Source organism: Panicum virgatum, chromosome 3K (assembly GCF_016808335.1).
Source record: "Panicum virgatum strain AP13 chromosome 3K, P.virgatum_v5, whole genome shotgun sequence".
NCBI lineage: Eukaryota > Viridiplantae > Streptophyta > Magnoliopsida > Poales > Poaceae > Panicum > Panicum virgatum.
Genome location: NC_053138.1, coordinates 18,786,141 through 18,814,067, shown reverse-complemented (window position 1 = coordinate 18,814,067; position 27,927 = coordinate 18,786,141). Strand labels below are relative to the sequence as shown.

The 27,927-nt window shown below is 43.7% G+C and overlaps 2 protein-coding genes across 2 annotated transcripts; one reads left to right on the top strand and one right to left on the bottom strand.

Annotated features, from left to right (window-relative positions):
- Positions 1–39: 39 nt before the first annotated feature.
- On the top strand, positions 40–7,073 carry LOC120698099 (probable hexosyltransferase MUCI70). Its single transcript, XM_039981585.1, has 8 exons — positions 40–432; positions 4,268–4,558; positions 4,638–4,851; positions 4,951–5,329; positions 5,570–5,673; positions 5,833–6,020; positions 6,103–6,302; positions 6,515–7,073. The coding sequence occupies exons 1-8, from the start codon at positions 132–134 to the stop codon at positions 6,752–6,754; spliced, it is 1,917 nt and encodes a 638-aa protein (XP_039837519.1). The 5' UTR covers positions 40–131; the 3' UTR covers positions 6,755–7,073.
- Positions 7,074–14,221: 7,148 nt separating this feature from the next.
- LOC120698098 lies at positions 14,222–16,069 on the bottom strand. The gene is made up of 2 exons (XM_039981584.1): positions 14,903–16,069; positions 14,222–14,437 (listed from the first exon to the last, which is right to left on the bottom strand). The coding sequence occupies exon 1, from the start codon at positions 15,746–15,748 to the stop codon at positions 14,984–14,986; it is 765 nt and encodes a 254-aa protein (XP_039837518.1). The 5' UTR covers positions 15,749–16,069; the 3' UTR covers positions 14,222–14,437; positions 14,903–14,983.
- Between the last annotated feature and the right edge of the window lie 11,858 nt (positions 16,070–27,927).

Here is a 27,927-nt window from a genome sequence, read left to right as displayed (position 1 = left end):
ATCACGACTCATCACGAGCTGGATTCAGTCAAGAGTTGCCGCGAGGGGTATATGTGGAAGTTGGAAAAATTCGGGGTGCGCCCGTGCATCCCAGCACCGTCAGCTGGATCCGCCCGCCCTGCGGTGGCGGCATGAGCGGCGGGGCGTCTCTGGGGCTCAGGCCGTCGGGGAGCTATGGATCGCTGCCGCAGCAGCCGAAGCAGCAGCTAGGCGGCTGCCATTCGTCGCCATCGCCCGCGCCGTCGGCGTCCCCGCCGCTCGCCGCGCGGAAGCTCGCCAAGATGTCGCTCGGCGGGGCGGGCGGCGGCGGCGGCCCGCGCGTGTTCGCACGGATCTGCAAGCTCGCCGGCCGCCGCCAGCGGATGCTGCTCCTACTCCTCGTCGCCGTCGCCGTGGCCTTCTGCTTCCTCTTCTCATCACTTGTCAGTAAAGGTGGTGGTTGGCTCGCCTCGTGCTCCACTTCTAATCCGTGAGGCTGTTTCAGTCACTAGATCAGACATTTTGAAAATGTATTGTTATTTCTGTCATGCGATTGTGTAGTCCACGGCTCGGGGGGGCTCCAATGGAGTTTCCGGGGGCAGGGGGGGCTCGAGCTCCCCCGCCCCCCCGCTGGATCCGCCCCTGCTTGAAAGTAATATTATTTTATTCTAACACTCACATTAATTTTTCTTTGTACCTTATATGGATTGCAAGCTTCAGGATGTTAGCGAGTGTTAATGCACATTCTTTATTCCCCATCAATTTTGACCCTAGCTGACTGATATATGATGCAAATGGGATTATAGTATTATACTCTAGCAATCCAGGTTACTCCGATCAGTGTCAATGTTTATGTAATAGTTGAGCTGGGCGATTAGCCACTGTGAGATTTAACAATAATATTTGGAGTGCGACTGAAGTTTTGAGTTCTTTGGTTATGACTACGGATCAGCCAATTTTCTAGAACTGAAGTAGACACATGTTGGGAAATATTGTGTTTGATCTAGTTGATGTGCCGTAGTCATTTCTAAAGTTTATACCTGATGATGATGCTGTCAAAATCTGCCTTTGCGGTGCCAGCTTTGTAGATGGGTTCATCTTACTAGAATTGTTTGTTTTAAATCATTTGGTCAACTACATGGGTGTGTTTGTGACTGGTGATTTCCTATTTCAATATGCATCTCATTTGACTTCTGCTGACAATTTGGCAGTTTGACATTTAACAATTCATTAGAATACTTTGGTCCATTTTGTCAAGCATTCAATCTGCATCTTTTTTATTGCTAGACCTTACAATAACAAAAAGTTGGTTTGGTTCTCCTGAGTCTTATTTAGGACTTAAGATTGTATCCCCCTCCTGGAGCAGTGGGGAGCTAAAGGTTTCGAAATCTGTTATCAAGGTCCTACCACCCAAACTATTCTATGTGATGCCAAGTTAACATTTGACAAACTTTAGAGGAAGGATTTCTAAATATACATTGTGACAACTCATATATGCACACTTTCTTCTTGCCTTTGCCTCCAGTTTTGATTAGCCTATTCCATCACCAATTCACCATTACAATTTATTGAGAAAATAAGGAAAGAGTTTCACTGCCATTTATTTGGTGTAATGTAATGTTTTCCTAGCATTATGTCAAGCAACTATTATTGAGCTTGCAGCCACAGTTAAACCACATTTTTCACAAGCATCTGTCCATGCTGGATTCTACTGTGTATATGTTGTGCAACTATAATTGTATAGTGTGACTTCATCTTTCATGACCAATACTGTGTGCTATATATTGGAGAGAATAAAGATATATTCCTCCAAACCCTAGAAGGGTGGGTATATATAGTTCCTATACATGGGCCTCTAGATGGGCCTCTATGCATGGGCTCATATATACACCAACACCCCCCGGCAGTCTGAACTACCGTCGCAGCGGTGTTCAAGACTGGACAACAAGAAAGCCAACCCCCCCCCCCCCCCCCCCGCAGTCTGAACTACCGTCGCAGCGGTGTTCAAGACTGGACAAGAAGAAAGTACAAAGAGCAAATACCCCCCCGCAGCCACAACTAGCCACCTGCTACGTTGAGGCTGGAGCGAAACTCCGAGAAGGTCGAGGAGGGTAGTCCCTTGGTGAAGATGTCGGCAAACTGGGAGGTGGTCGGGACATGGAGTACTCGAACATCGCCGACGGCGACCCTGTCGCGCATGGTGTAAGTCGATCTCCACGTGCTTTGTCCGCTGATGCTGAACGGGGTTGGTGGAGAGGTACACGGCGTTGACGTTGTCGCAGTAGATGAGCGTGCTCTTGGCGAGCGGGCTGTGGAGCTCCGCCGAGAGCTGTCGGAGCCAGGACGCCTCCGCCACGCCGCTAGCGACAGCCCGGTACTCCGCCTCGGCACTGGAGCGGGAGACAACCGGCTGCCGCTTGGACGACCAGGAGACAAGGTTGCCGCCCAGGAAGACGGCTTAGCCGGAAGTGGGGCGGCGAGTGTCCGGGCAGCCAGCCCAGTCAGCGTCGGTGTAGACCACCAGCTCAGAGGTGGGAGAGCGGTGAAGGACCAAGTCGAAGCCAACAGTGCCACGGACGTAGCGGATGAGACGCTTCAGTGCAGCAAGGTGAGACTCCCGGGGATCATGCATGTGAAGACAGACCTGCTGAACGGCATAGGTGAGATCCGGCCGGGTGAAGGTGAGGTACTGCAAGGCACCAGCGAGACTCCGGTAGCCAGTCGGATCGGCCACGGGATCACCCAGATCAGCAGACAGCTTCGCCTGAGTATCGACAGGAGTGGAGCATGGCTTGCAATCAGTCATCCCAGCCCGCTCCAGAATGTCGAGTGCATACTGCCGCTGGTGAAGGAACAGGCCAGACGGGCGAGGCTCAACAGTGACGCCCAAGAAGTGGTGGAGCTGACCAAGATCCTTCATAGCAAACTCTTGCTGCAGAGAGGAGATAATGTGTTCAAGCAACGGCTGACTGGAGGCTGTGAGCACAATATCATCGACGTAGAGCAGTAGGTAGGCAGTCTCATCCCCACGGTGGTAGATGAAGAGAGACGTGTCAGACTTGGCCTCGGTGAACCCCAATGTCAGCAAGAACGTGGCGAACCGAGAATACCAAGCCCGAGGAGCCTGCTTCAGACCATAGAGAGACTTGTTGAGCCGGCAGACCATATCCGGACGATTCGAGTCCACAAATCCCGTTGGCTGAGAGCAGTAGACAGTCTCTGACAGAGTGCCGTGAAGAAACGCATTCTTCACATCCAGCTGGTGCACTGGCCAAGAACGAGAGAGCGCAAGCGAGAGGACCGTGCGCACCGTAGCGGGCTTCACCACTGGACTGAAGGTTTCATCGTAGTCCACACCAGGCCGCTGGGTGAAACCCCGGAGAACCCAGCGAGCCTTGTAGCGCTCCAGTGTGCCGTCAGCCCGACGCTTATGCGTCTAGATCCACTTGCCAGTCACCACATTGCAACCAGACGGACGCGGCACGAGGTCTCATGTCTGGTTGGCAAGAAGAGCCGCGTACTCCTCTTCCATTGCGCGACGCCAGTGAGGATCCGCCAAGGCGTCGCGGACAGAGGAGGGTACCGGAGAGACCCGCGGCTCTCCCTCGGTAGCGGAGAGAGTCGCGGCCTGAGACGCCATCCGCCGAGTCACCGTGGGATGGATATGCCGAGGATCCCGATGGATGACTGGCGGGTGGTACACCGCCGGCTCGGCTCGAGAGCGAGTCGGAGGAGGCGGCGGCGGCGACGACTCCGGTGTAGGCGTCGCAGGAGCCTCCGGAGCCGGAGGCGGCGCCGGTGTCGGCGCCGAACGACGCCAGTACACCTTTAGCAGGAGACACCGGGTCCGCGCGCGGCACGACCGGAGGTCCGGGGGCCGCGCGTGGCGCGACCGCGGGCACCGGGGCCGCGCTCGGCACAGCAGGGATCACCGGAAGCGGTGTCGGTGTGCCGGGAAAACCTGCAGGGAAGGGATAGACAGGTAACGGTGGCTGAACCACCGGGTCAGTTACCATATTTGGAGAGAATAAAGATATATTCCTCCAAACCCTAGAAGGGTGGGTATATATAGTTCCTATACATGAGCCTCTAGATAGGCCTCTATACATGGGCTCACATATACCAACACTATACATTATTATTTTCAATAATAACCGGACTGAATAAATCTGTTGTACTACCTTTAGCTGTAAGTATTTGTTTTTCTTGTCTTCTTTTTGCACCATCTTATGCGTGTTGCACTGTTGCAATATACTGAACCGGAAAATTTTCCTTTTGCCTTGTTTAGATGAAGATGCATCACCTGGTGTTGAGACGATGCTTGTATTTTCTGATCATGTCCGGAGCTTTGTGAACCCTGTTTGGACATCATCGGGCAGACCAGTAGCCCAGAGAGATTCACTGACTGCGAATGATCTGAGTACAGGAGCACATATGGAAAGACAGTCTGACAGTAGTAAAAAACAAGTTCAGGATCTCATGCAGAGTTTTCCACCAGCTGTTGTTCTGAATCACCATCCTTGTGAAAATTTCTTTTTGTCTCCTCCACCTATTGATAGAAAACGTACTGGACCACGGCGTAAGTTTATATTCTGACTATTCCAACTCAACGCTGCACTAGTTCTGAATCTAAACTGATGTATTTTAAACTTGTATAGCCTGTCCCGTTTGTTATTTGCCTGTTGAGCAAGCACTGGCACTGAGACCAGCTCAGCCATCCGCATCGCCTGTCCTTCAAAGCTTAAATTATATGTCTGAAGAGAATTTGGTTTCCAAAGATTCAAATGGTGGTTCTTTGTTTGGAGGTTATCCATCCCTGGAGGAACGAGATAAATCTGACGACATAAAAGAGTTGATGACAGTACATTGTGGGTATGTCCATACATCTCATATGCTTTAAAGGTCATGTGATGACTGTATACAATGACCATTATGGTTTTCTTTTGTAGCTAACCTACTGTTTATCATCAGATTTGTAAGAGGGAAGATACCTGGTCTTAATACTGGGTTCGACATAGATGAAGCTGATCGTTCTGAGATGCAGCAGTGCCAGAGGACTGTTGTTGCCTCTGCTATTTTTGGTAACTACTACTCTGTACTCCAATTCTTGTCTCCAACCTTCTTGCACACTTGCTTACATGTATTTTCTCAGGAAACTGATATACTGCAACAACCAGAAAACATCAGTGAATTTTCAAAGGATACTGTTTGCTTCTTTATGTTTCTGGATGAAGAAACAGAAGCTGCACTAAAGAACTCCACTACTATTGACCATACCAAAAGAATCGGGCTATGGCGTATAGTTGTTGTCCGGAACCTACCATATTCAGATGCAAGGCGCAATGGAAAGGTAGCACAATTGGTGATTTTGATTTTTCCCCATCAAACCTGTGTTGTACGCATCGTACCATTTTGTTTTTTGTTTCTTTCCGCGAAGTGAATATGGAAGACTGTGGATTCCGTATATTATAATTTTTATCCCATTCTCAATGTTCTCCTGACTTGAAATTTATTATTGTGAATCAGCATCAACAATTTTGTTGGGTTTGCTTTTATCATTTATGGTCCCCATGATCTTTTCCTTGTACAGGTTCCAAAATTACTACTTCATCGGCTTTTTCCTAATGTGCGATATTCAATTTGGATTGATGGGAAACTTAAGCTAGTGAGGGATCCTTATCAGGTATTAGAAAGGTAAATATTTTAACTGCACTATTTACTTTTCACATAGCTCAGGGAACATTTGGATATGGTGTTAGAAAGTAAGTTCTCTAGTTGCTTTGTTCGAGAGAGAAAAAAGTTCTATAGTTGCTAGTGCCACTAATGCTCCATTTGTTTGCCCATATGTTACAGATTCTTGTGGAGGAAGAATGTTAGCTTTGCTATTTCCAGGCATTACAGACGCTTTGATGTCTTTGACGAAGCTGAGGCCAACAAGGCTGGTGGAAAATATGACAATGCTTCAATTGATTACCAGATAGAGTTCTATAAAAGAGAGGGATTAACCCATTATTCATCAGCTAAACTTCCTATGACGAGTGGTAATTGCTTCCCCCCCCTGATTCCTGACCTATTAGTATTTACATTATGTCTGCTTGATATCAGTAATACTCTGATTAACAGATGTCCCTGAGGGCTGTGTGATAGTTAGGGAACACATCCCCATAACAAACCTGTTTTCATGCCTTTGGTTCAATGAAGTCGACCGCTTCACCTCCAGAGATCAGCTAAGCTTCAGCATGGTTAGGGATAAAATAAGGTCGCGAGTTAATTGGACTGCAGACATGTTCCTGGATTGTGAAAGGCGTGATTTTGTTGTTCAGGTATTTTCAGTTCCTTTTTGTTTGGTTTATTGCCACTGTTTTTCTGTACACTGTTTTGCTGTGATATACATTATCGATAGATCATAGAACTTGGATTTTTGGTTTAGGGATAAATGAAATGGGGGAAACAACACATTCTTTCTGACCAGAAAGCCTAACGTTCCATTTTGCCCACTACCGATCACTTTTTTTACACCACTCTTACTTTACAGTCATACCACCGAGAACTGTTGGAACAGCGGCAGGCTAGCTTAAGAAGTAGGCCTCTCCTGCGGCCACCTATGGGGCAGATACAGCCAAGAAAGATGCTTCCAGACAATGCATCGAAGGAACCTGGGAAGGCTTCATCAGCCAAGAAGTTACCAGGGAAGCGTACACGTGATGAGAGATCAAGCTCGAAACGAGGTCATCGAACTAAAGTAATTGGTGGGAAGGAGGCAATTCAACTATAAATCTCCTGGCAGTTTTGCTCCTATACAATTGCGTATCTGACGAACAGCATTCCAACATGTTTTACTATTTAACTTGTATCCACACTCCCCGCCCAAAGGCTCGGAAATTTTGTCAGGAAGTGTTGATAGAGAACTGAAATTCTTTGTTGTAAATAAACATTTTTTTAGATCAGAGATGGATGCAACTAGCAGCTGATTCAGCTCAATTCATTTTGGAGGTAGTCTTGGGGCTGGTTTCAAATAGTAAATGTATTCCTGATGATCGGTATCATTTTTCAAGTGGCGAATTTTAGTTCACAGATCAAAGGTGAATTGAACAGCAAAGCATGTTTTTACTAGGGGCTATGTTAACCCTCGATTCTGGGATCAGGTGTGATGTGAGAAAAGCTACACATATCATTCTCATTCGCTCGTTGAACGAGTGTTTGTCTGTTGCACTTGCGTTGTAAGAGCCAATTCTAATTTGAGCTCCTGGGTCCCTGTCAGGTGCTCAATGTACACAGACATTGCAGAGTGATCATTAAAACTGTATTTCAAGAACCACGATCAACTTTACAGACACATTACGACTGTTAATGCGATTCATCAGAACCAGAACAATTCTAGCTTGCCGGCCCGTTCTTGATCCTTCTGCCACGATTGCTCTCGCGTGCGTTCTTGGCCCGGAAGCCCGATTGGCCCTCCGCACGCCTCCCTCTCTGCTGCCTTATGCCTTGTTCGGCAACACCAGATTAGTTCCGGACCAAGTTTTGATCCGGATCGAGTGAATCCTGGCTTGTCACTAGATCCTGTTCTGGTCTCTAACTGGTTTAAATCCACCCCCATAAAATTATTGTTCGGCACACAAGGATCCATTCCGGTTGGCTTCTTGCAGCAAGCACCATATAATGCAAACTGTCACATTCCTTGGCACATTCTGGAGTGAACGCAAGATGGGGCAAGCATATTCTAGAGCAATCACAAAATATATAATACACACTAGCACATTCTGGAGCAAGCACTATCAAAGCACTAGTCAACAAATGATTCAAGCATTAGTTGACAGAATGAAAACCTTTGACTGGTGAGGGCAGGGGTCGAACTTGGTGAGCGATAGTGAAGAGGAAGATTTGGAGACTTTAGAGATCGATGCGCTAAAGTGTTTATGTGGTGATCTGATGAAGGAAGTGTATGAGGAGGATAGTTTCCACCTAAGTAGTGCGGAAAAAACTAACTCCAGAAATTACAAGTCCCGCGCTAAGTCGTGTTTGAAAAAGACTTGTAAGATTGTGATGTCTAATTATTCTAAGAGTAGTATGAAATGAAGGGGATTTTTTTGGAATAGCAGAGGTCTTAGTGACTTGGCTAAATCTAAATTCTTAGCGGATACATCCAAGGAGCAAAATTTAGATTTTATTGCTCTTTTGGAAACATGCAAAAATGATTTCTCACAGTCGACACTAGATAATTTTAGTGCTGGGAGAAAATTTTTATGGCATTGGACTGCACCTCATGGGAGATCTGGTGGAATTCTGTTGGGGGTAAATCTTGATGTTTTTGATATTGGTAGCATAGAGGAGGGAGAGTTTAAACTTAGAAATAAGAAGGATGATTTTAAATGGGTGCTTGTGGCCGTTTATGGGGCAGCCCAACCAGAATATAAAGAGATCTTCCTAACTGAATTAGTACATACGTGCAGCAAAGAAAATCTTCCTCTGTGCGTTGGTGGTGATTTTAATATCATCCAAAATGAGAGTGAGAAAAATAATAAGAGATATGACGATAAGTGGTCTTTCTTGTTCAATGCCATTATTGATGGTCTTGATTTGAGAGAGATTGAAATGTCAGGAAGAAAATTTAGTTGGGCTAATTCTTTGCCGACACCAACTTATGAAAAGTTGGATAGGAAGCTTATCAGCACTGAATGGGAGCAAAGATACACTCTTGCAACGGTGGACGCTTTGAGTAGGGAGTTTTCAAATCACACTCCACTGTTGCTGAATTCGGGAGAGGAAAACAAGAGTAAAAGTCAAACCCAACCTCAATTTAAATTTGAGCTTGGTTGGCTGCTTCGTGATGATTTTTTTGAGTTAGTCTCGGAAGTGTGGAAAAAGGAGAATAAAGGGGGTACACCCTTATAGCGATGGCAAAATAAAATTAGAAGATTGAGGCAATATTTAAGGGGATGGGCTAAGAACATAAAAGGAGCTTAAAGAAAGGAAAAACAAGAATTACTACGGAAGGCTGATGAGCTTGATAAAAAGGCCGAGGTCCAGCTGCTAAGCCAGCATGAAATCGACCTAAAGCAAAGCATAAAGGAACGATTGGCCCACTTCCTTAGACAGGAAGAGCTTAAATGGTTCCAAAGAGCTAAAACGACGGAGATATTGCAAGGAGATGATAATATAAAGTAATTTCAGCTTGTGGCTAATGGCAAGCGACGAAAAACTAGAATTTTTCGACTGGAGCAAGATGAAGGAATAATTGAAGGAGATGAAAACCTTGAGAATTATATAACAAAATACTATAAGGGTCTCTTCGGACAACATCAAGAAAATAATTTTTCTTTGGTGGAGTCAATTACGGAAGATACCCCTCAGGTAACTGAGCAGGAGAATGAGATCTTGATTGCAGATTTCATGGAAAGAGAAGTTAGCGATGCCATCTTTCAAATGAAACAAAACAAAACTCCAGGGCCAGATGGGTTTCCTGGTGTTCTGGAGTCTCATAAAGGATGACCTAATGCCCATATTCCGATATTTTCACTCTGGGGATCTCCCTCTTTTTAGCCTTAATTTTGTGATAATAACTTTGATCCCAGAACAAAAGGAGGTAAAGAAAATTCAGCAGTATCGACCTATTTGCATGCTAAATGTGAGCTTCAAGATCTTTACTAAAGTGATGGCTAATAGATTATCCCTGGTAGCGAGTAAATTAATTCAGCAATCTCAGACGGCTTTCTTGCCGGGTTGCTACATCTTAGAAGGAGTGGTCGTCCTGCACGAGATGATCCATGAACTCCAAAGGAAAAAGTAGAGCTGCATTATCCTTAAAATTAATTTTGAGAAGGCTTATCATAAGGTTAACTGGCCTTTCTTGCAGCAACTGTTGCGATGAAAGGTTTCTCGGAGAGGTGGTGTGCATGGGTAGATAAATTTGTCACTGGAGAGAGTGTGAGCGTTAAGGTGAATGATGACATGGGGCACTTTTCCAAACTAAAAAAGGTTTGCGACAAGGAGACCCTCTTTCTCCTGTACTCTTCAATTTGGTGGCAGATATGTTGGCTGTCCTAATTGAAAGGTCTACAAAGCTTGATCACTTCAGAGGCTTAGTACCTCACCTTGTGGAAGGAGGGCTCTCAATCGTCCAATATGCGGATGACACAATCCTCTTTATGGAAGATGATTTAGATAAGGCTAAGAACCCAAAGACAGTACTATATGCTTTCAAAAAATTATCTGGGCTAAAAAACAACTTCCATAAAAGTGAGTTGTTTTATTTCGGGGAGGCAAAATAAAAGGTCGATGCATATGTAGCTTTGTTTGGGTGCAAGGAAGGTGTGATACCTTTCAGGTACTTAGGCATTCCTATGAGCCACCGTAAGCTTTCAAATAAAGATTGGGGGATTATTGAAGAAAGATTTCAGAAAAAAACTTAGCAGCTGGAAGGGCAAGATGTTGTCGGCAGGAGGAAGATTAGTGCTAATCAATTCGATGCTTTCTAGCTTACCAATGTTTATGATGTCTTTTTTTAGAATACCTAAAGGTGTTCTAAGGAAATTATATTATTACAAGTCTAGATTTTTTTGGCAATGTGACGAATATAAGAAAGAATATAGATTGGCCAAATGGTGCATTCTCTATAAGACAAAGAGTGTTGGTGCATTCTTTCTCTGTATGCTTATTGAGCAAGTGGCTGTTTAAACTCTTAAATGAGGAAGGCCTGTGGCAAGATCTGCTTAGGAAGAAATACCTCAAAAATAAAACTTTGTCCCAGGTGGAAAAGAGGACGGGTGACTCGCAATTTTGGAGTGGGCTGATGGAAGTTAAAAAGGATTTTTTGGAAAGGGGGCGGTCTGCTGTGCATGAGGGCAACCAGATTAGGGTTTGGGAGGACTTGTGGATTGGAAATAAGCCTTTAATGAAACAATTCCCATCCCTGTACAACATAGTAAGGAAAAAACATGTCACTGTAGCCAAAGTACTAAGTACAACTCCTATAGGGATTTCTTTTAGAAGAGCTTTAACTGGGAGTAACTTGGATTTGTGGCATAAACTGGTAGGAGACGTAGCATGTGTACAGCTTGATAACCACAAGGATGCTTTCTCCTGGTGCTTGAGCAAAACATTTACAGTAAGCTCTATGTACAAGGACCTAATGAAAGGGGCTGGGTTGCCAGCCGAGTGCTTTGCTTGGAAAGTGAAGCTTCCTCTCAAGATAAAAGTCTTTCTTTGGTATCTAAAACAAGGAGTCATTCTAACTAAAGATAACCTTCTTAAGATAAAATGGAAAAGAAGTGTGCAATGCTGTTTTTGTAGTAATAATGAAACCATTCATCACTTATTTTTTGATTGCCATCTGGCACGCTTAATGTGGAATATAGTCAGTATGTCTTTTGGCTTTCAACCACCTTGCAGAATTGCAAATCTCTTTGGTTCTTGGCTTAAGAGTTTCCCCTTTAAGTTGAGAAACCAGGTGTTAATTGGTACTGCAGCCTTGTGTTGGGCATTGTGGTTGCATCGAAATGACGTGGTATTTCAAAGATCAAAAGCTAATTCTTGTATGCAGGTGATCTTCAGAGGGATGCACTGGATACAGTGTTGGGCGCTCCTTTCTAAAGAGGAAGAGAAACTCCGACTGAAGAGGCTGCCAGAGGTTGGAGATCACAACTATGGACAGTCTGAATAAAGCTGGGTGGAATATCTTCAGGAGAATTGATAACTAGAATATGTTTAGATCTTATTATTGTCTCTTTGGGGTGATCTAAATCCCTTGTATCGTGCCATTTTATGTAGTGTGCAGCTTATATGCTCCAGGGTAGACTCTTGTTGGTTGTACGCAATCAAAACGTTGATTGCGGAGACCGGTTTTTTATCCTTAATCTAAAAAAATAAGATATAAAGCTAGAAAGAGCACGTTCTGGCAACACAGAACTAGGTCTCGACGAGGTGACAATATGCTAGAGAAGTCACTGATCCAAAATTTCAAACGTTGTAACGTTGAACTCCTCAGCCGAAACAAGCTCCATTTAGCCCACTATATAGGTGACATGGATCAGGTATAACTTAGACCTTGAAACCTCTTCTCGTCAGATGTGTATATGCTAGAGAAGTCACTGATCCAAAATTTCAAACGTTGTAACGTTGAACTCCTCAGCCGAAACAAGCTCCATTTAGCCCACTATATAGGTGACATGGATCAGGTATAACTTAGACCTTGAAACCTCTTCTCGTCAGATGTGTTCTTGAGCTGCACCAAGAATAGAGAGGAACCCAAAACTTAAATAGCACTAACTGATTGTAAGTTTTTAACACTGAAACTGAAATCTAGCACTAAGCGGACATAAGTCAATATGGAAAGCAAGGATCAATAGCAACAAATAATTTACAAATATGACGATACCTCACAGTTATTCCAGTCTATAACAGTCATTATTAGACAGTAAAATCAAAAGCAATACTTTTGCTGGTACAGTTCACAATGTTTTACCCACCGTCTATTGTGCATACTAGCCTGAATCTGATAGTCTTAACTTTCAGGGATTTAGTTGCCCTCTTTGCAGCTGAAGACTAGCTACATTTTGTTGCACGTCAGCTGTACAGATCATAAATGGTGATGGCTCAGTGGCACGTTAGGCAAAGGCATTTTGCAATGATGCATCATTGACTGCCCAATTCACAGCAAGGACAATAGGTAGTGTCGGTTATAACGCTTACTATTGGGCGGGGATTCATTTGAACTGAACAAAAAAAATCAACAGGAAAAGATAATCATGGCTAGGTCCAGACCAACACTAGGTGGATCAGAGCTGTGATCCACTTTGATCCCAGGCAGGAACATTAGGACCTAGCACTAGATGTCTCACAGCAAAGAAGAGCTTCTGCAGAACAAACCGAGCTATCCACTAGAAGCATATGAATTATCTTGCATGCTTCATGCTTTTGCAAACTATAGTGTGTAACTTAAGAATATAATTATTAACTCACCATAAAAATTTCACCATAATTGGACAAAAAAATATGAAGATATGAATTAATTACAGAAATTATATATTTAAAATTAAAAATATAATTTTTCTAAATTGTATCATACAATATGTTCAATGTATAGATCTACTCTTGTGGAGTCCAACAAAATTTAATTTTCCATTTTATAATATTTTTATGATTTACTATAATTTTTTAAAGATTCATGAGTTCAGGGAGGCAAAATACCCGATTTTTATGTTCAAGGTGGAAATGTAAACTCGGAGAGGTAAATAGGACTTTTTCCATTGTCTAGGAGTCGATGAGGTATCATGTTTGAGACATGATGGGCATGGACGTATGCTCAAATCTATCTCATGCTTGTTGGGCTACAGTTTGGTGTAGCGGACCGGAGAAGGCCTACTAAAAAATTGTTCCGGAACAAAAAAAAATGGATCTTGTGCGATGGTTTAACTTTCAGTAGCCTGGGCTACTCCTAACATTTGTGGGCGGGTCACCCGTGTGACCTCAGCAAACTTGTCACGCTAGCCCCTTTCACCTTAGATTTTATGTTTTGGGACTAAACTAGCCCCAACAAATCGGCCCATATGTGTATTCCAGTCAAATTTGTTCTGAAACAATATCTTTTTTTTGTTTCGGAATAATTTTTTAATTGTTCCTGCGATACAAAAAATTTGTTCGGGACAAAAGAAATTATTCCGAAATAAAAAATATTAGACCTTGTGTGATGGTTTGACTACCAATCACCCGAGCGACTCCTATTATTTGTGGCAAATCTGTTACACTAGCACCATCCATCCCAGGTTTTATGTTTTCGGACTAAACTAGCCCAACAAATCGGCCCACATGTGTAATCCGGTCAAATTTGTTCCAGAACAATTTTTTTTGTTCCAGAGCAATTTTTTAATTGTTCCAGCAATACATAATTTTGTTCATGAAAAAATTGTTTCAGAACAAAAAAATAGTTATTGGGTCTTGTGTGATGGTTTGACTGCCCCGAGCGACTCCTGATATCTGCTGTCTAAGCTTCTATCTTCCCAATCTGAACCAGCGTCCCAGAGCAGCAATGCATTCATTATGCTACCTCTAGGCTCCTAGTATTACTGAACCATAGCGACTGAAGTACCTGATGGTTTAATTCTTTTACAAGCTTTGTGTTCGACCCACAATTTTAACAGGGACACCTCCAATGGCAAAACCTGAAAGCTTTCGGGGCTCCTGGCTGGTAAACCATGTGCAGTCTCAACATCATCTAAAATTCTGAATCTAAAAAATGGTACAATGGCACAATTGAGGATCACTGCACAAAGTTTTATACTCGAAAAAGATCTCTAACAAAATGAGAAATACGAACAAACATACATAGGCTTTTACTGACTATCGTCAGAGTTCCCAAATACACAGCAGAATTCAGGGAATAACAGAGGTTGACCATCGCTAATTACTTGGAGACTCGTCGGATACCGATCAGGCAAACATTTAACACGAGATAAAAAAAGGGATAAGTCTATTTTATAACCTCGAACTAGTCAAAAAGTCCGTTTTTCAACCTCCAACTACGAAACCGGGTAACATAGGACCTCGAACTGACAAAACCGTCCGAATCACCCCCTCGATCACTGTAGCAAACTGTTTTGGGGGCGGTTTTGCTACAGTCCGTTTTGGGGGCAGTTTTGGGGGCCAATAAAAAATACCTTATTAAACTAAATAAAAAATTATGAATTATCATATTTTTATTTCATTTTTATCAAAGGTTTAGCTAACCCAAAAATTCAAGGAATTTTGAATTCTACCCATTTTTAAAATTTTATAATTCAAATTTCATTATGTTTAATGATCGAGGGGGTGATTCGGACGGTTTTGCCAGTTCGAGGGCCTATGTTACCCGGTTTCGTAGTTGGAGGTTGAAAAACGGACTTCTTGACTAGTTCGAGGTTGTAAAATAGACTTATCCCTAAAAAAAATAGACACAAAGATGGATCGGTCCTGATTCCTGAGATGATTATTTCAGCTCTACCTGGCCTAGAGGAAGGAAATCAGATACTCAGAGTACCAAAGCGGGCAACTTACTATTCGGCAACCTGTAACGTTTGGACCTGTGTGTGATCATCCTGATCCCTCCACCATCCTCGCCACAGCGCTCCACCTCCACACCGATGAGCACAACAAATCTCTCACATCCCCAGTGGATGAAGCCCGAGCCACCTTCACACGGATCTTCCTCCGGCGTTTCAAAGAACCTGGCAATGCAAAACTTGCCAGACCCTAGGTGCACCGCGTAGGCCAATCCTCTGACCCAATCCTGAGGGGGTTTGAGATTGTCCTCCCAGATGTGGCGCAGCATTGGCGGCTTGAGCTCTGAGGCAGCGGACAGGTCTGACGTGCACAACAGGTTGTTGTCATCATATGATGAGAGGCCGAACCAGAGATCATACTCTGGGATGTACTCGGCACGGCCGGAGAATGGCAACACCCAGTCACCGATCTTGCTCCACGCTCGACTCACTATATCAAAGGAATAGGTTCCGATGTCCTTGGCAGAAACAAGGATGTCTGAATGTCGGACCACCGTGTAGGATCTGATGTAGCTGTTAGGCAGCTCGTAGCCTGGCTCAAATACATACGGCAGCGGCGGTAGAGAGTGCCAGTGCCAGTCCAGTGTGCTGAACAGATTGCTAGAAGCAGGGCCGTGAGTGAAGGCCTCAAAGCATTTGGCGTCAGATGGCCGAGGGAATGTGTCCATGGCGTAGAGACTGTCCCCAACTATGAGGGAGATAGGCATCCTCTTTTTCTGGTTCAGGGTGGGCATCACCCGGATGATATGCGAGTCCGTGCTGTTCAGGAGCGTGTTGCGGTGTTGCCCATCTGGTCGGTGCCGATGATCTGGTCCTTGCCGCTGCGGGTGCTGCTGAAGAGCATGAACTCCATCCTTCCAAGCTCGAAGTACGACAAGGGGGACTGGAAGGTGATCAGAGGACGGGGCAGCCGAGCATCCTCGACTGTAGCTGTGGTGTTTGGTGATCTGCTGGCTGCCGTGCACTCTGCGTCTGCGGTGCCTCTTGGTCTGTTTGGTGGTGGCCTCGTTGGATAAAAGATGCCAGACATGTTGATGCGGTGCAGTGCAAAGGTGCTATGCAGCTGACTGATGCTGTCTCTCAATAGATAGCTGATGCTGTCCCGCAATACATACAGAAACCTCCGGTTCATCATCAGTGCCAATCCAAGCCTCTGGAAGACACTCCTTGTTCTCTCTATGAGAGAGGAATCCGAAGTTTCCCTTACTCTCTTGTGAACATATCTCCAAATTATGAAGTTACTAATATTCCTCCAATCATAGAATTGTCAATCCAAAAAAACACTCCTCCCTCTCTCACTGAGAGGAACCAAAAGTTGCTCCCACTCTTTTGCCAAATTTTTTTCCCAATTATGAAGTTACCAATATTCCTCCAAACATAGAATTGCTGATATCCTGCTTTGTTCACGGGAAGGGAAAAAATTAACCAAAATTTTCAAGTTGGGTTCACATAATATGAATGTATAGCATTCAGTCGACGAACTACCTTTGATCAGCGATGGCACCGGGCGTTATTCTACATCTCCGGCGACGGAAGCATTAGAACTAAAGGGTTACAGTTACCATAACCCAACCTCATAGGAACGCTGAAGAGGTAACCAGGGTGAGTGCGCGGCGGCGGGGGCTGGGGTGGGGGGTCGACGAGATGAGAAGGCTGGAGGGAGGACCGCCGCCCGAGACGTGGAATGAGGGCGAGGTGCAGGAGCGGCCTCGCCGGAGATACGGCACGCGAGGCACGGTGATGGTTAGGGAGGGGGAGACGGGAGAAGACCGCAACTGTTGGCCGGAGAATGAGGTCGCCGCGAGATGGTGAGGACGGCGGCGGGAGGCGGGGATGGGGTGTCGGGCGGCGGCGGGAGTAGTGCACGGGCGTTAGGGTTAAGGGAAGTATAAATAAATAAATAAATAATTTAAATAGAACTATAAAGGATGGAATAATATATACTCGTTTGGCTTGGTTTGGCAAATTTTGGATGGAATCTGATTGCGGTGTGATGTGATTTCATTAGTTTGTGTCGGATTTACTTAAGGGTGGCAGTGGGTCATGATTCTAGTGGTCTCTTCACAGTCCAACATGACTTTTAAATTTTTTAGCTCAAAATTGTATCAGATTAGGGTCCGGTTCTTAGATTTTTAGACCAAAATCTAGGATCCTTTAGCACCCCTAGATTTACCAGTTCCGGTGGATTGTTGCGGTCCGTTTTCAATCCAGATATGAATTGGAATGGTTGATCCATCATTCTACAGCAGCCTTATAATATTATTACCACCGGTCTTAAATATTTTGATGCTTCGGTTTAAATTTTATTAGGCTTTAAAAATAGGGGCCATCATACCCATCAAGAACTTTCAAAATTCTTTCACTGTGCATATAAAGTTTTTTCAAGGGATCAAGAATTTTATTACTTAAAATCATATTCTTTGCAGATCATGAATACATAGAACGCATTAGGATTTAAAATGGTCAAACTCCATAAATTTTAACAATAGATTTGAATTATATGCATGCTTAGTAGAAAAAAGTTGTATTAATTGATTCATACTGCACATAGTTTTAATGTAGCGATTGATGATATATTGTAAGGGTAATTGATACTCCAAACCATACTTTTGAAGGCTTTTCCAAATCCTACTAAGCTCCTGTTTGTTTTCGCTTAGCTTATAATCGAAGCGTGGCCGAGAGAACCGAAGATTTTCTCGCTTGTCGTAATTTAAATCTCTGAAGCGGATTACCACAGAAGCAAGAATAAGCGAGGGATTTGGTGGAATTATCACTTATTTCCACCGATAAGCCGATTATAATCAGAAACAAACAGGGCCTAAGCCTCGTATAAAAGCAACAAAGAATTATTTCAGAAATATATTTGGCACTGACGTGGTGACAGTATAAAGGATCCACATGGCACATAGAGTTGCAAATCATAGTATCCTAGGTGTTGTTGCGGGATTTCTTGAATAAAATTTTAAGGCAAAATTTGAAAGTAGAAACACTAAGGTAATTGCATAACAACATTTACTGAAAATCGATGGAAGATATAAATAGATGATCCTAGTGAATAATGATGTGTCGTCTGATATAATGAGTTCCTATATGATGTGAGCATATGCTTGCATGTTGAGAGAAATAGATGATATGAATTTTACTTGCATGTCATTTTTTATCGGATCTAGTAAAAATTGATAAGTTAATAGAAGAAACATTAATAGAATATTTAATCACATTATAGAAGAATAGGTGATGAAAAATTACATACGCCTTTACGTTAATAGATTAAAAATTAAAAGTATTGCACATAGTAGAGATGCCATGGACATTTTTTGTTTATAGAATCTGTAAAAATCAATGAGCTAATAGAAGAAACACCAATGGAATATTTGATCACATTATAGAAAAATAGGTGATGAAAAAATAGCGTCTGTATATGACTTTATATTATAATAGATTAAAGATTAAAAGTATTGTATGAATAGATTGCAAGTTAATAGGACACTTAGTGGGAATGATGTGGACACTTTGCATGAAGAGGGAAATAGTTAGTGAGTGCCATCTATATAGGATAGATAGATTTATCAACTCAAAATCCGAAGTGCAAGAAGATCAAGCAATCTTAATCGGTACTCTGCTGCACCAACAATTTATAAGAGCAACTAATAAAAGAATCAACTCGGTTGACTGAATGAATGAGTAAACAACTTTTACTGTATCAAGGTTTCCACATAAAGATCCACTATAACATGTCGACAAAAAGGCAAATCCCTTCGATTCTCAGTTAACCCAAAAAAAAAATGAAAATTGACGGGAGATGCTGTGACCCGCGGAAAAACATCACCATTTCAGTTTTCAGCATATATGAAGCACATGCTGACAACCTCAAAGCAACATTTGAATCGCATGGTCTCAACATTGATCATTCAACCGATGATCCTAGAATGACTCAATCGGCCAAAAGGGCACAGACCTAAATTGCCAAAACTACAAGACATCAACAGAGCAGCCAACATTTGACTATAGACGAGGACAAAAGGTTCCGTATGCTTTTCTTTCAGAAACACCACCACCACTAGGGATTCACAAATCAATCAGTTCATTATCCTTCAAAACTTCAAGGATCCTTTTCACTGTCTCCTTGAGCGTCCTTGTTTGCTGTGCTCGTACTCTCGCCTGTGAGATGAATAATGTCATCAAATTAACGGTACTGGTCATTTGTATGTCTTAAATGCACACACAAGTAAATTCCAGGAAAGCATTTGTATTTTAAATCAAATATTAATATAAAAAAAGTGCACAAAGGTTCTACTTATGGCATTAGAGTGATTGGCTTTGTTCCCAAAGAATACTACAGCTTTTCTGTACATAGGGAATCATATGGTGTTTGCCAAATCCAAACTATCCTTATTCAACTAAAATGGCCCAGACGTCTTCATCTGGCACATGATCCGGCTCAGATTTTTGAACCTGAATATGGCACTGATGGTCAAAATATACTATTAGGCCAGACTTGTAGAGATTGTATTGACAGGTATTTGTGAAGCCAGGCATTGTGAAAGAGGGTGCCACGTATCACTTTAAAGACCAGTCCAGCATATCATCAAGAACAATCCCTTAATGCATGGTCCGAAATTCAGCTCAAATTTTAACATCAGGCCTATACAGACGAGGAATCTGTCGGGAGATGATTAGGGACTTACAACACCACTTTAATATAATTAGAAACAAGTCTGTTTAAGAAGCTGGTGCTGTGTGAGTTGAGTAAAGAATTACAACATCAGTTCAATATTAGAGAGACTATTTATTTAAGCACTACTGCAAAATAAGCAACATATGTTGTGTCAGTTTCTGGTACATATTAGCGATTCATTGATATCTTGCATGCATCAAACCCAAACTATTAACTTCATAGCAACTTGCATGGATTCAATAGCTTGAACATTCATGCGATGTCTGGCTATGAGACCTAGAATAGGACAACCATGTTTGTTTACCTCTGGTGTTCCTTTGAACACTGATAAACTCAGCAGCAACATCATGTCCTTGATAGGATGCAAGCACTGTCCTAATGTCAGAAGGTCTAGCCATAGCAACATCTGTAAATTGTGTTCGCTTGGTTAACATTTAATCATGTTGATAACTTGGTATCAGCATATACAAGGTAGATTAGAACACTTACACGAAATGGAATGAGATCCAGCAGTTGGGTGTCATTATTATTTCAAGTTTAAAAGGTTTGATTTCAACACAATTTTCAGGTTGCCAGCAAGTCTCAAGAGCATGGGTGCTGAGATAAATAACTTGTTTAGGGTTTCTGTTCAACTTTGACAAATCCTTGCAAAACATGAAAAACAGTAAGAGGAGACATAAAAACAGTGGAAATGGACAGTCACAGCTCAGCATCATGTGGGCAGATTAGATACTTGACCAGTCTTCTAAAGACCAATTCATACCCTAACATAACAATAGCACGTTTATTAGTCAGAAAGGCCTGGTGGTACAGCTACAATAGAAAGTACTATAAACTCCTGAGTTTATTTAGATGCTTCCACAAGTGTGTGCTCCTGATAACTTATCATATAAAAATATAATAGAATGAACATGGGCTAATAATAAACGCACACATTAGTCTTTCAAAAAAAAAAAAAAAGGAAGACATGGATGTATCATTCAGGAGCAAGTGTATCAACTAACGTCAATGAATGTGTCCTAATTCCCAATGCTGAGAAATTAGGTAAATCCCTACAATCTGCATACCGATAATGTTTTCCATCCAGGTACTTAGTTGCCGGTCTTGATAACCTGTGTGAAATGGTACCCCTTGAGTTCGCCTATCAAACACAGGTTCAACATACTGCACAAGTGCACATCAATAAAATATCCATAGAGGTTAGGGCATTACATAGTGGTCCAAATGCAAAGGAAGTTAAGATCAACTAACCATAGGTGGCTGATCAGAATATACAACAACTTCATAGAATTTTGCCATATGTTCCAAAAATGCATCAACTCCTGGCCTCTTAAAAAAGTTCTCCATCCTCTCACGCTTTACAGAAAAAAAGGGAGGAAAGAACATTATTAGCACATTCTTGTATACACAAAGTAAGAAAACACGGAATGGCTGAAGAGAAATGTGAAAAAGGTATGGAAAGGGTAAGCGCATGGAAATAAGCAGAATATAATCAAGTTTAGTGTTCATCTCACTATGTTCACAAGGCGTCAGAAAATCTCACAAGCATATTGTTTGCTTGCACAAGCCCTAGTCCTCATGGCTAATAAGTTTTGCAGTTTTTCTGATGTATAAACAGTTAAGTACTATATTTATACGCCTTATGTTTCACACTGAAACACCATAAATTATGTTATTTGTAAAAGAATGCGCTGGATGAAAACTGTCGCCTGGAGCACAAGGTACCTGCTAGTCTGATACCTTATTAGGTTATGTTAAAACACACAGGCAATACTACTTTTTCATATTATAATCATCTAATATAGCCTATTAGTACATATGTAATAAGGAAAATAAACTGCACTGTCCCGTTCAAACTGCCATCAGTCATTACCCATTCCCAAGACTAAGCTAATTCCACCAACAACAAATGTCTTTAAATTCAGTACTACATGTTTTGTCTTTCATACATTATTAGTGCATGCTAAGGTGGTACATACAATGAAATAAATAGCAGAACAGGGCATGAAACCATAATATACCTGCCAATCAGAGTAGACAAGAGTTTCATTCAGATCAAGGACTAATGTGAAGACATGCTGCTCTTGCGGAAGTAGATATGGTAGCAGTTTGTCTGATGTGGGTTCAGTAAAGCCCTGGAGAAGAAAATAATAAGAGGAATTACAAACACTTGCTAGATTAAGCATATACAGAAGGGGTCATAGTTTGCTACCAACCTTGACATGGTCTTCAATTGTGCCCCTAACATCCAAGTACAGCTCAATTGCTGCAACAGGAACTGCAGCACGAGAACGTACAAAGATAAGTAAGAATAAGAAGGCACAAAAAATGAAAACAACATAACCAAAATAGCTAAGCTCGAAACAAGTAGCAATTTAGCAAGAAAAGATGTTAGAATTTAGAGAAATTAATCAGCATATGCAATTACGTTAACCAATGTTGAATTCATTATTACTTTACAAGGGTTCATGTATATTACTTTCCAATATATGTGCATTTAACCATGGTTTTCATGGCGTCGCCTAAGTGTCGCCTAGGCGACAAGGCGCTCCCCTTGTTTTGGGCTAAGGTGTCGCCTTAGCTGTAACACCCTGCCCGGATACTCCGGCCGTAGGCCCGGAAACTCCGGACCAAAACGGTTGGGACGTGTTTAAATCCAAGTCTTAGACTTTCCACTCTCACTCGGCTCTCTCTTGTTTCCTTCTTCTTCCTCCCCGAGCTGGGTTCGTTCCCCACCACCCACCCATCGATCTCCACCTTCAGCCGCCGGATCGTCGATTCCTTCCACGAGCATCTTCCTCTCCTCGTTCTCCACCTTTCCCCAAGCCCGTTTGATCCATTCCTCGGCCGGAATCGGCTCTCCATGGACGTCCTCCATTGTTGACCCCTTGAAGCTCCGCCTCACGCGTCGAGCCCACTGTTCGGCCTTCCTTCGCACGAATCGAGCAAGGGGTAAGCTTCACCGCATCCTTCTCAACCTTCCCGACCTCTTTTTCCCACACTTTTCCTTGCCGGCGCACTGGGAATGTCATGGGCGCCGCTGCACCCCGTGACATGTATGCTATTTTTGCCCTTTTGTTAGGTCTGCCCGGAGACTTCGGGTATAAGCCCGGATACTCCGGATTTGGAACACTCCGGGGGAAACTCCGGGTATAAGCCCGGATACTCCGGACTTGGAACACTCTGGGGGAAACTCCGGGTATAGGCCCAGAAACTCCGGACTTGGGAGTCCGGATACTCTGAGCAGGTGTCCGGATACTCCGGATTTTTGGGTATTTTTAGGTGAATAAGAGCAATTGGGGTAGATCCTTAGTAGTTGTGCTCGGTCAATGGTTATTTGTAATTATAAAATCATACTTGCATTAACTCATATCATATGCATACGTATAGCAGCCGCAACGGAGGAGGTGGTGTACGAGGTGGTTGCGGAGCCACAGGAGCCGCAGGGGCAAGCCCCGCAGCAGGAAGAGCGGCGTGAGAACCAGGCCCAAGGCCCAGTTGACCCCGGTACTGAGCAGCAGTCGCAAGGCAAGCCCCGGTGCATGTCCTATTATTTTAAATTTCGACACCTATATATGTATCTATACTTGTGCATTAAGTTTAGGAATTGGTTGAAACCCTAGTTGCATGATCCCTAGGTTTCTCGGGCCTTATACTAGCATGAATAGGTCGTTAGTACCGCTATGATTAATAGTGCTCGATAGAAGTCGAGTGATAATTCTGTCACTCGCAAGATATAGGATGTCCTTATGTTACTTTATATGAGTTCTTATGCTCAAGGTGGAAAGTATGGGATGGGAGACCCGATGGGAAATTGTGTAGCCCCATCTGTGTTGATTAAGGACCGTTCTGTTGTCGGCTGTGCTGATCGGGGATTGAACTGTACTAACCGCATGCCGGGAGTAGGAGGTAGTTGAAACCGGTAAGTCGAGTACTGCCTTGCTTCGAAAGTACAGAACTTCTACCCACCCCTTAGGGAGAGTCGAGTGGCCGCGGAGAATCGGGATGCATATGTTTACTTTTGGTGGTCTCTCGTAGGGTTCGGCTGACTATATGCAGGTGGGGCGGTTCTGTAGTTCGAGGCAGGGAGGGGAAAGGTTAGTGCGTGGGGTCCGACAGGGTTTTTGCGTGCCGTGTTGGTTAGGTCCACCTTGCAAGGTTAAATCGAATCGATTCGTCGTGTCTCGCGGTTATGAGAGCCTTGATCTCTTGGTCACATCGTAGAAAGGAAATGGAATATAATAAGAAGAGATACAATGAGGGCTGTTGTTATTTAATTAATATTCTGCTCACCATTGATTGATGTAGAAGTTGCAAATCATAGATAATTAGTGGAGCTATTGATATAAATGGAAGCTAAAACTTAGAAAACAAGGACTCACTTCTAGTGCTATTTCTGCAAAAACCAACCACCAGCTAGAAAGTCTCGCATGTCTAGGTATGTGGCTAAGTTATACCACTGGTCGGGTAAGTCTTGCTGAGTATTAGTTGCTCAGAGTTTGTTGTTACCAAATTATTTCAGGAGCCCATGACATCGATTTCTGCCCCTGTTGTGCCAAGTTCATCTGCCGCAATGCAGAGGGGTGGCAGGTCATGGAGAGAGACCCTTAGGCTGGAGCGTCGATTGGGTTGCACACTCGAGGGCAGAGTTGTAGCCCCCAGTTTTTGCGTGGACCGGTCTGACCGGTTGAGTGAACCAGTCTGACCGGTTGGACAATGGCAGTGAATGTGGCATTAGTGTAGATGTAGGCTCTTTTCCTTTGAACTTTGGCTGCATCCCTTCTAAAGTTGTAAACTGTGTAAATTATGTATATGTATTTGAACCAGGTTTGTAAAATTTTGGTATTTGATCTTGTTTGTAAAAAGTTATGTTTATTCCTGTTTGTCACGTGGTTATATTTTCAAGTATTCGTCGTGCTTGTACCATCTGCGCCCACCTTCGCGTGAGACTACCGATGTTGTTTCGATCGGGCCGTGGGTTGAGAAAGGACCGTTAAATTAAGCCATTAAGCTAATGCGCCCGATGTGTTCAAATGACGGCCATTACGCTTAATTTAGAGTTTTAATTTGGCAGTTCCGTCACAGCTGGTATCAGAGCCGAAACGCACAGGGGTGGTACGAGTACGACTAATTTTAAGATTTCTTAAGTTAACAGTGAATTTCTGGCTTAAAATAAATCGGGTGGAATAGTTATTCGCTATTGCCCTATATAGTAATTGGTTAAGTTATCTTTCTATTTGGAGTTTCTACGTAAGAAGGTAGCGTAGGGCGATCATGCATCATGTCATTCATTGTTTTAAAAAAATCTGCATCTTAAGGGTCGGGGCGTTGTGAACACGACATGAGTATCCGGATACTCCGGATATAGTTCCGGATAGTCCGGGACTTGTGTCCGGACATTCCGGATAAAAATCCGGACATTCCGGATTTGGCTCTGCAAAACTTCCGGCCTTTTGGTTTAATTTTTGCTTTCTACATTCTTCCATGGTTGATTATTTTGTAATCAAGAATCATGTAACTAATCCAATCATGGTGGAATGCAGAATGGCGGGCCCATCGAACGCTCCTGATTTGGCCCAGGCCATTGCGGCCATGCTCACCGGACGAGGCGAGCAGACGGCACTCCTTAGGGAGATTGTGGAGCAGGGCAGAGCGCAGCGGCATGAACATCATCACCTGCCACCTGTTCCTAGATACCCGGAGTTTTTGGCTACCCAGCCACCGCTCTTCCATAGGGCGGATGAGCCACTGGAAGCAGATAGCTGGCTCCAGTCCATCGAGTCCAAGTTCACCCTGCACCTGTACAATGATGGGGACAAGACATGATTTGCAGCCCAGCAGCTCAGGGGCCCCGCACGCACTTGGTAGGACAATCACGTGGCCATGTTCCCCGAGGGCACTCGGTTCACCTGGGCCCAGTTTAAAGAAGCATTTAGGGCACATCACATCCCAGTAGGGGTGATCAGAAGAAAACTCACGGAATTCTTGGCCCTGAAACAGGGTAACAACAGTGTCCTACAGTATGCCCAGGCCTTCAACAATTTATCGCAGTATGTGGGCTATCACGTGGACACAGATGAGAAGAAGCAAGCTTGTTTCAGGCAGGGGCTTAGCAGCAAGCTCCAGGATCGCCTGACCATGGTTAAATTTGACACTTTCAGTGAGTTTGTCAATGGGGCTATCATTCAGGAAGATGCCCACTTGGCTCACAAGGCAGAGAAGAAGAAGAAGGCGCCGGCAGCGGGATCTTCGAGCAGCGCTCCTCAGAGATTCCGTCTAGTACAGTCGGGCCCACAGAGAGCCCCTTTTCAGCAGCAGCCACAGCAGCAGTGGGGGTATCGGCCACCCCAGTACACACAGCCTCAGGGGGCGGTCAGACCTCCTGTTCCTCAGCAGAGCGAGTAGAAGGTCTGGGTGCAGCAACCGGGGGTACGCCCCAATTTGTTTCCGTGTTACAACTGTGGGCAGCCGGGGCACTTTGCACGGAACTGCCCGATGCCACCAAAGCAGGGCCAGCAGTCCGGTCAGCAGAGCCAAAAGCAGAACGTGGCTTATTTCAAGCGGGGGCAAGTGCACTACACCACTCTCGAGGGTATTCCTGAGAGAGCTCTAGTGATGGCGGGTACATTCTCAGTAAACAATCAACCCGTTACAGTATTGTTTGATTCAGGAGCATCTCATACTTTTATTAGCAAAGAATGTGCGGTTAGATTGGGATTGAAGATAGAGAGCATGCCCAAGCCGTACCATATTCACTCACCTGAGGGAAAATTGATCACTAATCAGTTTGTCAAGCAAGTACCCCTGCATTTGCATGGAAAAGTTTTTCCTACAGCCCTGATAATGTTACCAACACAAAGGATAGATATTATATTGGGCATGAACTGGATGGAGGGTCAGGAAGTTATTCTGGACACGACCTCACAATCTGTGCACATCAAATCTTCTATTCATGGTAGTATGACCTTGAACTTGAGGGATCACATATCAGTGACTCCTACGGTGAATCAGGTCGAGGGCAAGAATTTGGCTGACATACCAGTGGTATGTGAGTATCCGGATGTATTCCTGGAGGATCTGCCAGGCATGCCACATGACCTTAATTTGGAGTTTGCCATTGAGTTGCAACCGGGCACGGCACCCATCTCTAGAAGACCCTATCGTATGCCACCCAATGAGCTAGCCGAGCTAAAGAAACAATTGCAGGAGTTGCTTGATAAGGGATATATCCGTCCTAGCACTTCACCTTGGGGCTGTCCAACACTCTTTGTTAAAAAAAAAGATTAAAGCCTCAGGTTGTGTGTGTGGACTACATACTTTTGAATGCTGTCACAATCAAGAATAAATACCCACTCCCACGAATTGACATCCTGTTTGATCAGCTATTCGGGGCTCGGGTATTTTCAAAAATTGATCTCCGCTCTGGTTATCATCAAATAAAAATTAGAGCTGAGGATATTCCCAAGACGACTTTCTCCACTCGATGTGGACTGTATGAATATCTAGTCATGTCTTTTGGGCTAACAAATGCCCCTGCTCACTTCATGTACCTCATGAACTCGGTATTCATGCCTGAGCTGGATACGTTTGTCGTGGTTTTTATTGACGACATTCTTATATATTCCAAGAATGAAGAAGAACATGCTGAGCACCTTCGCATTGTTCTCCAGCGTCTCAGAGAGCACAAGTTATATGCTAAATTCAGTAAATGTGATTTCTGGCTCAAGGAAATTCAGTTCTTGGGCCATATTATCTCTGAGGTGGGTATTTCTATGGACCCCAGCAAGATTCAAGATGTATTGAATTGGAAGACTCCAGAGTCTGTTTCAGAGACCCGGAGTTTTCTTGGGCTATCAAGTTATTATCGCCGATTTGTACCGGACTTTTCAAAAATTGCTAGACCCATGACTGAATTACTCAAGAAAGGGGTGAGATTTATTTGGGATGACAAATGTGAGCAGGCTTTTTAGACCCTGAGAAAGCTTCTGACGTCTGCCCCTGTCCTGGCTCAGCCGGATATTACTCGGCCCTTTGATGTATATTGTGATGCATCAGGTACGGGTCTCGGCTGTGTACTCATGCAAGACCAGAGGGTAATTGCTTATGCTTCTAGAGCCCTCAGGTGGCATGAGGAGAATTATGCCACGCATGATCTGGAATTGGCAGCAGTGGTGCATGCCTTAAAGATTTGGCGCCATTATCTTCTAGGCAATCTAGTGCATATATACTCAGACA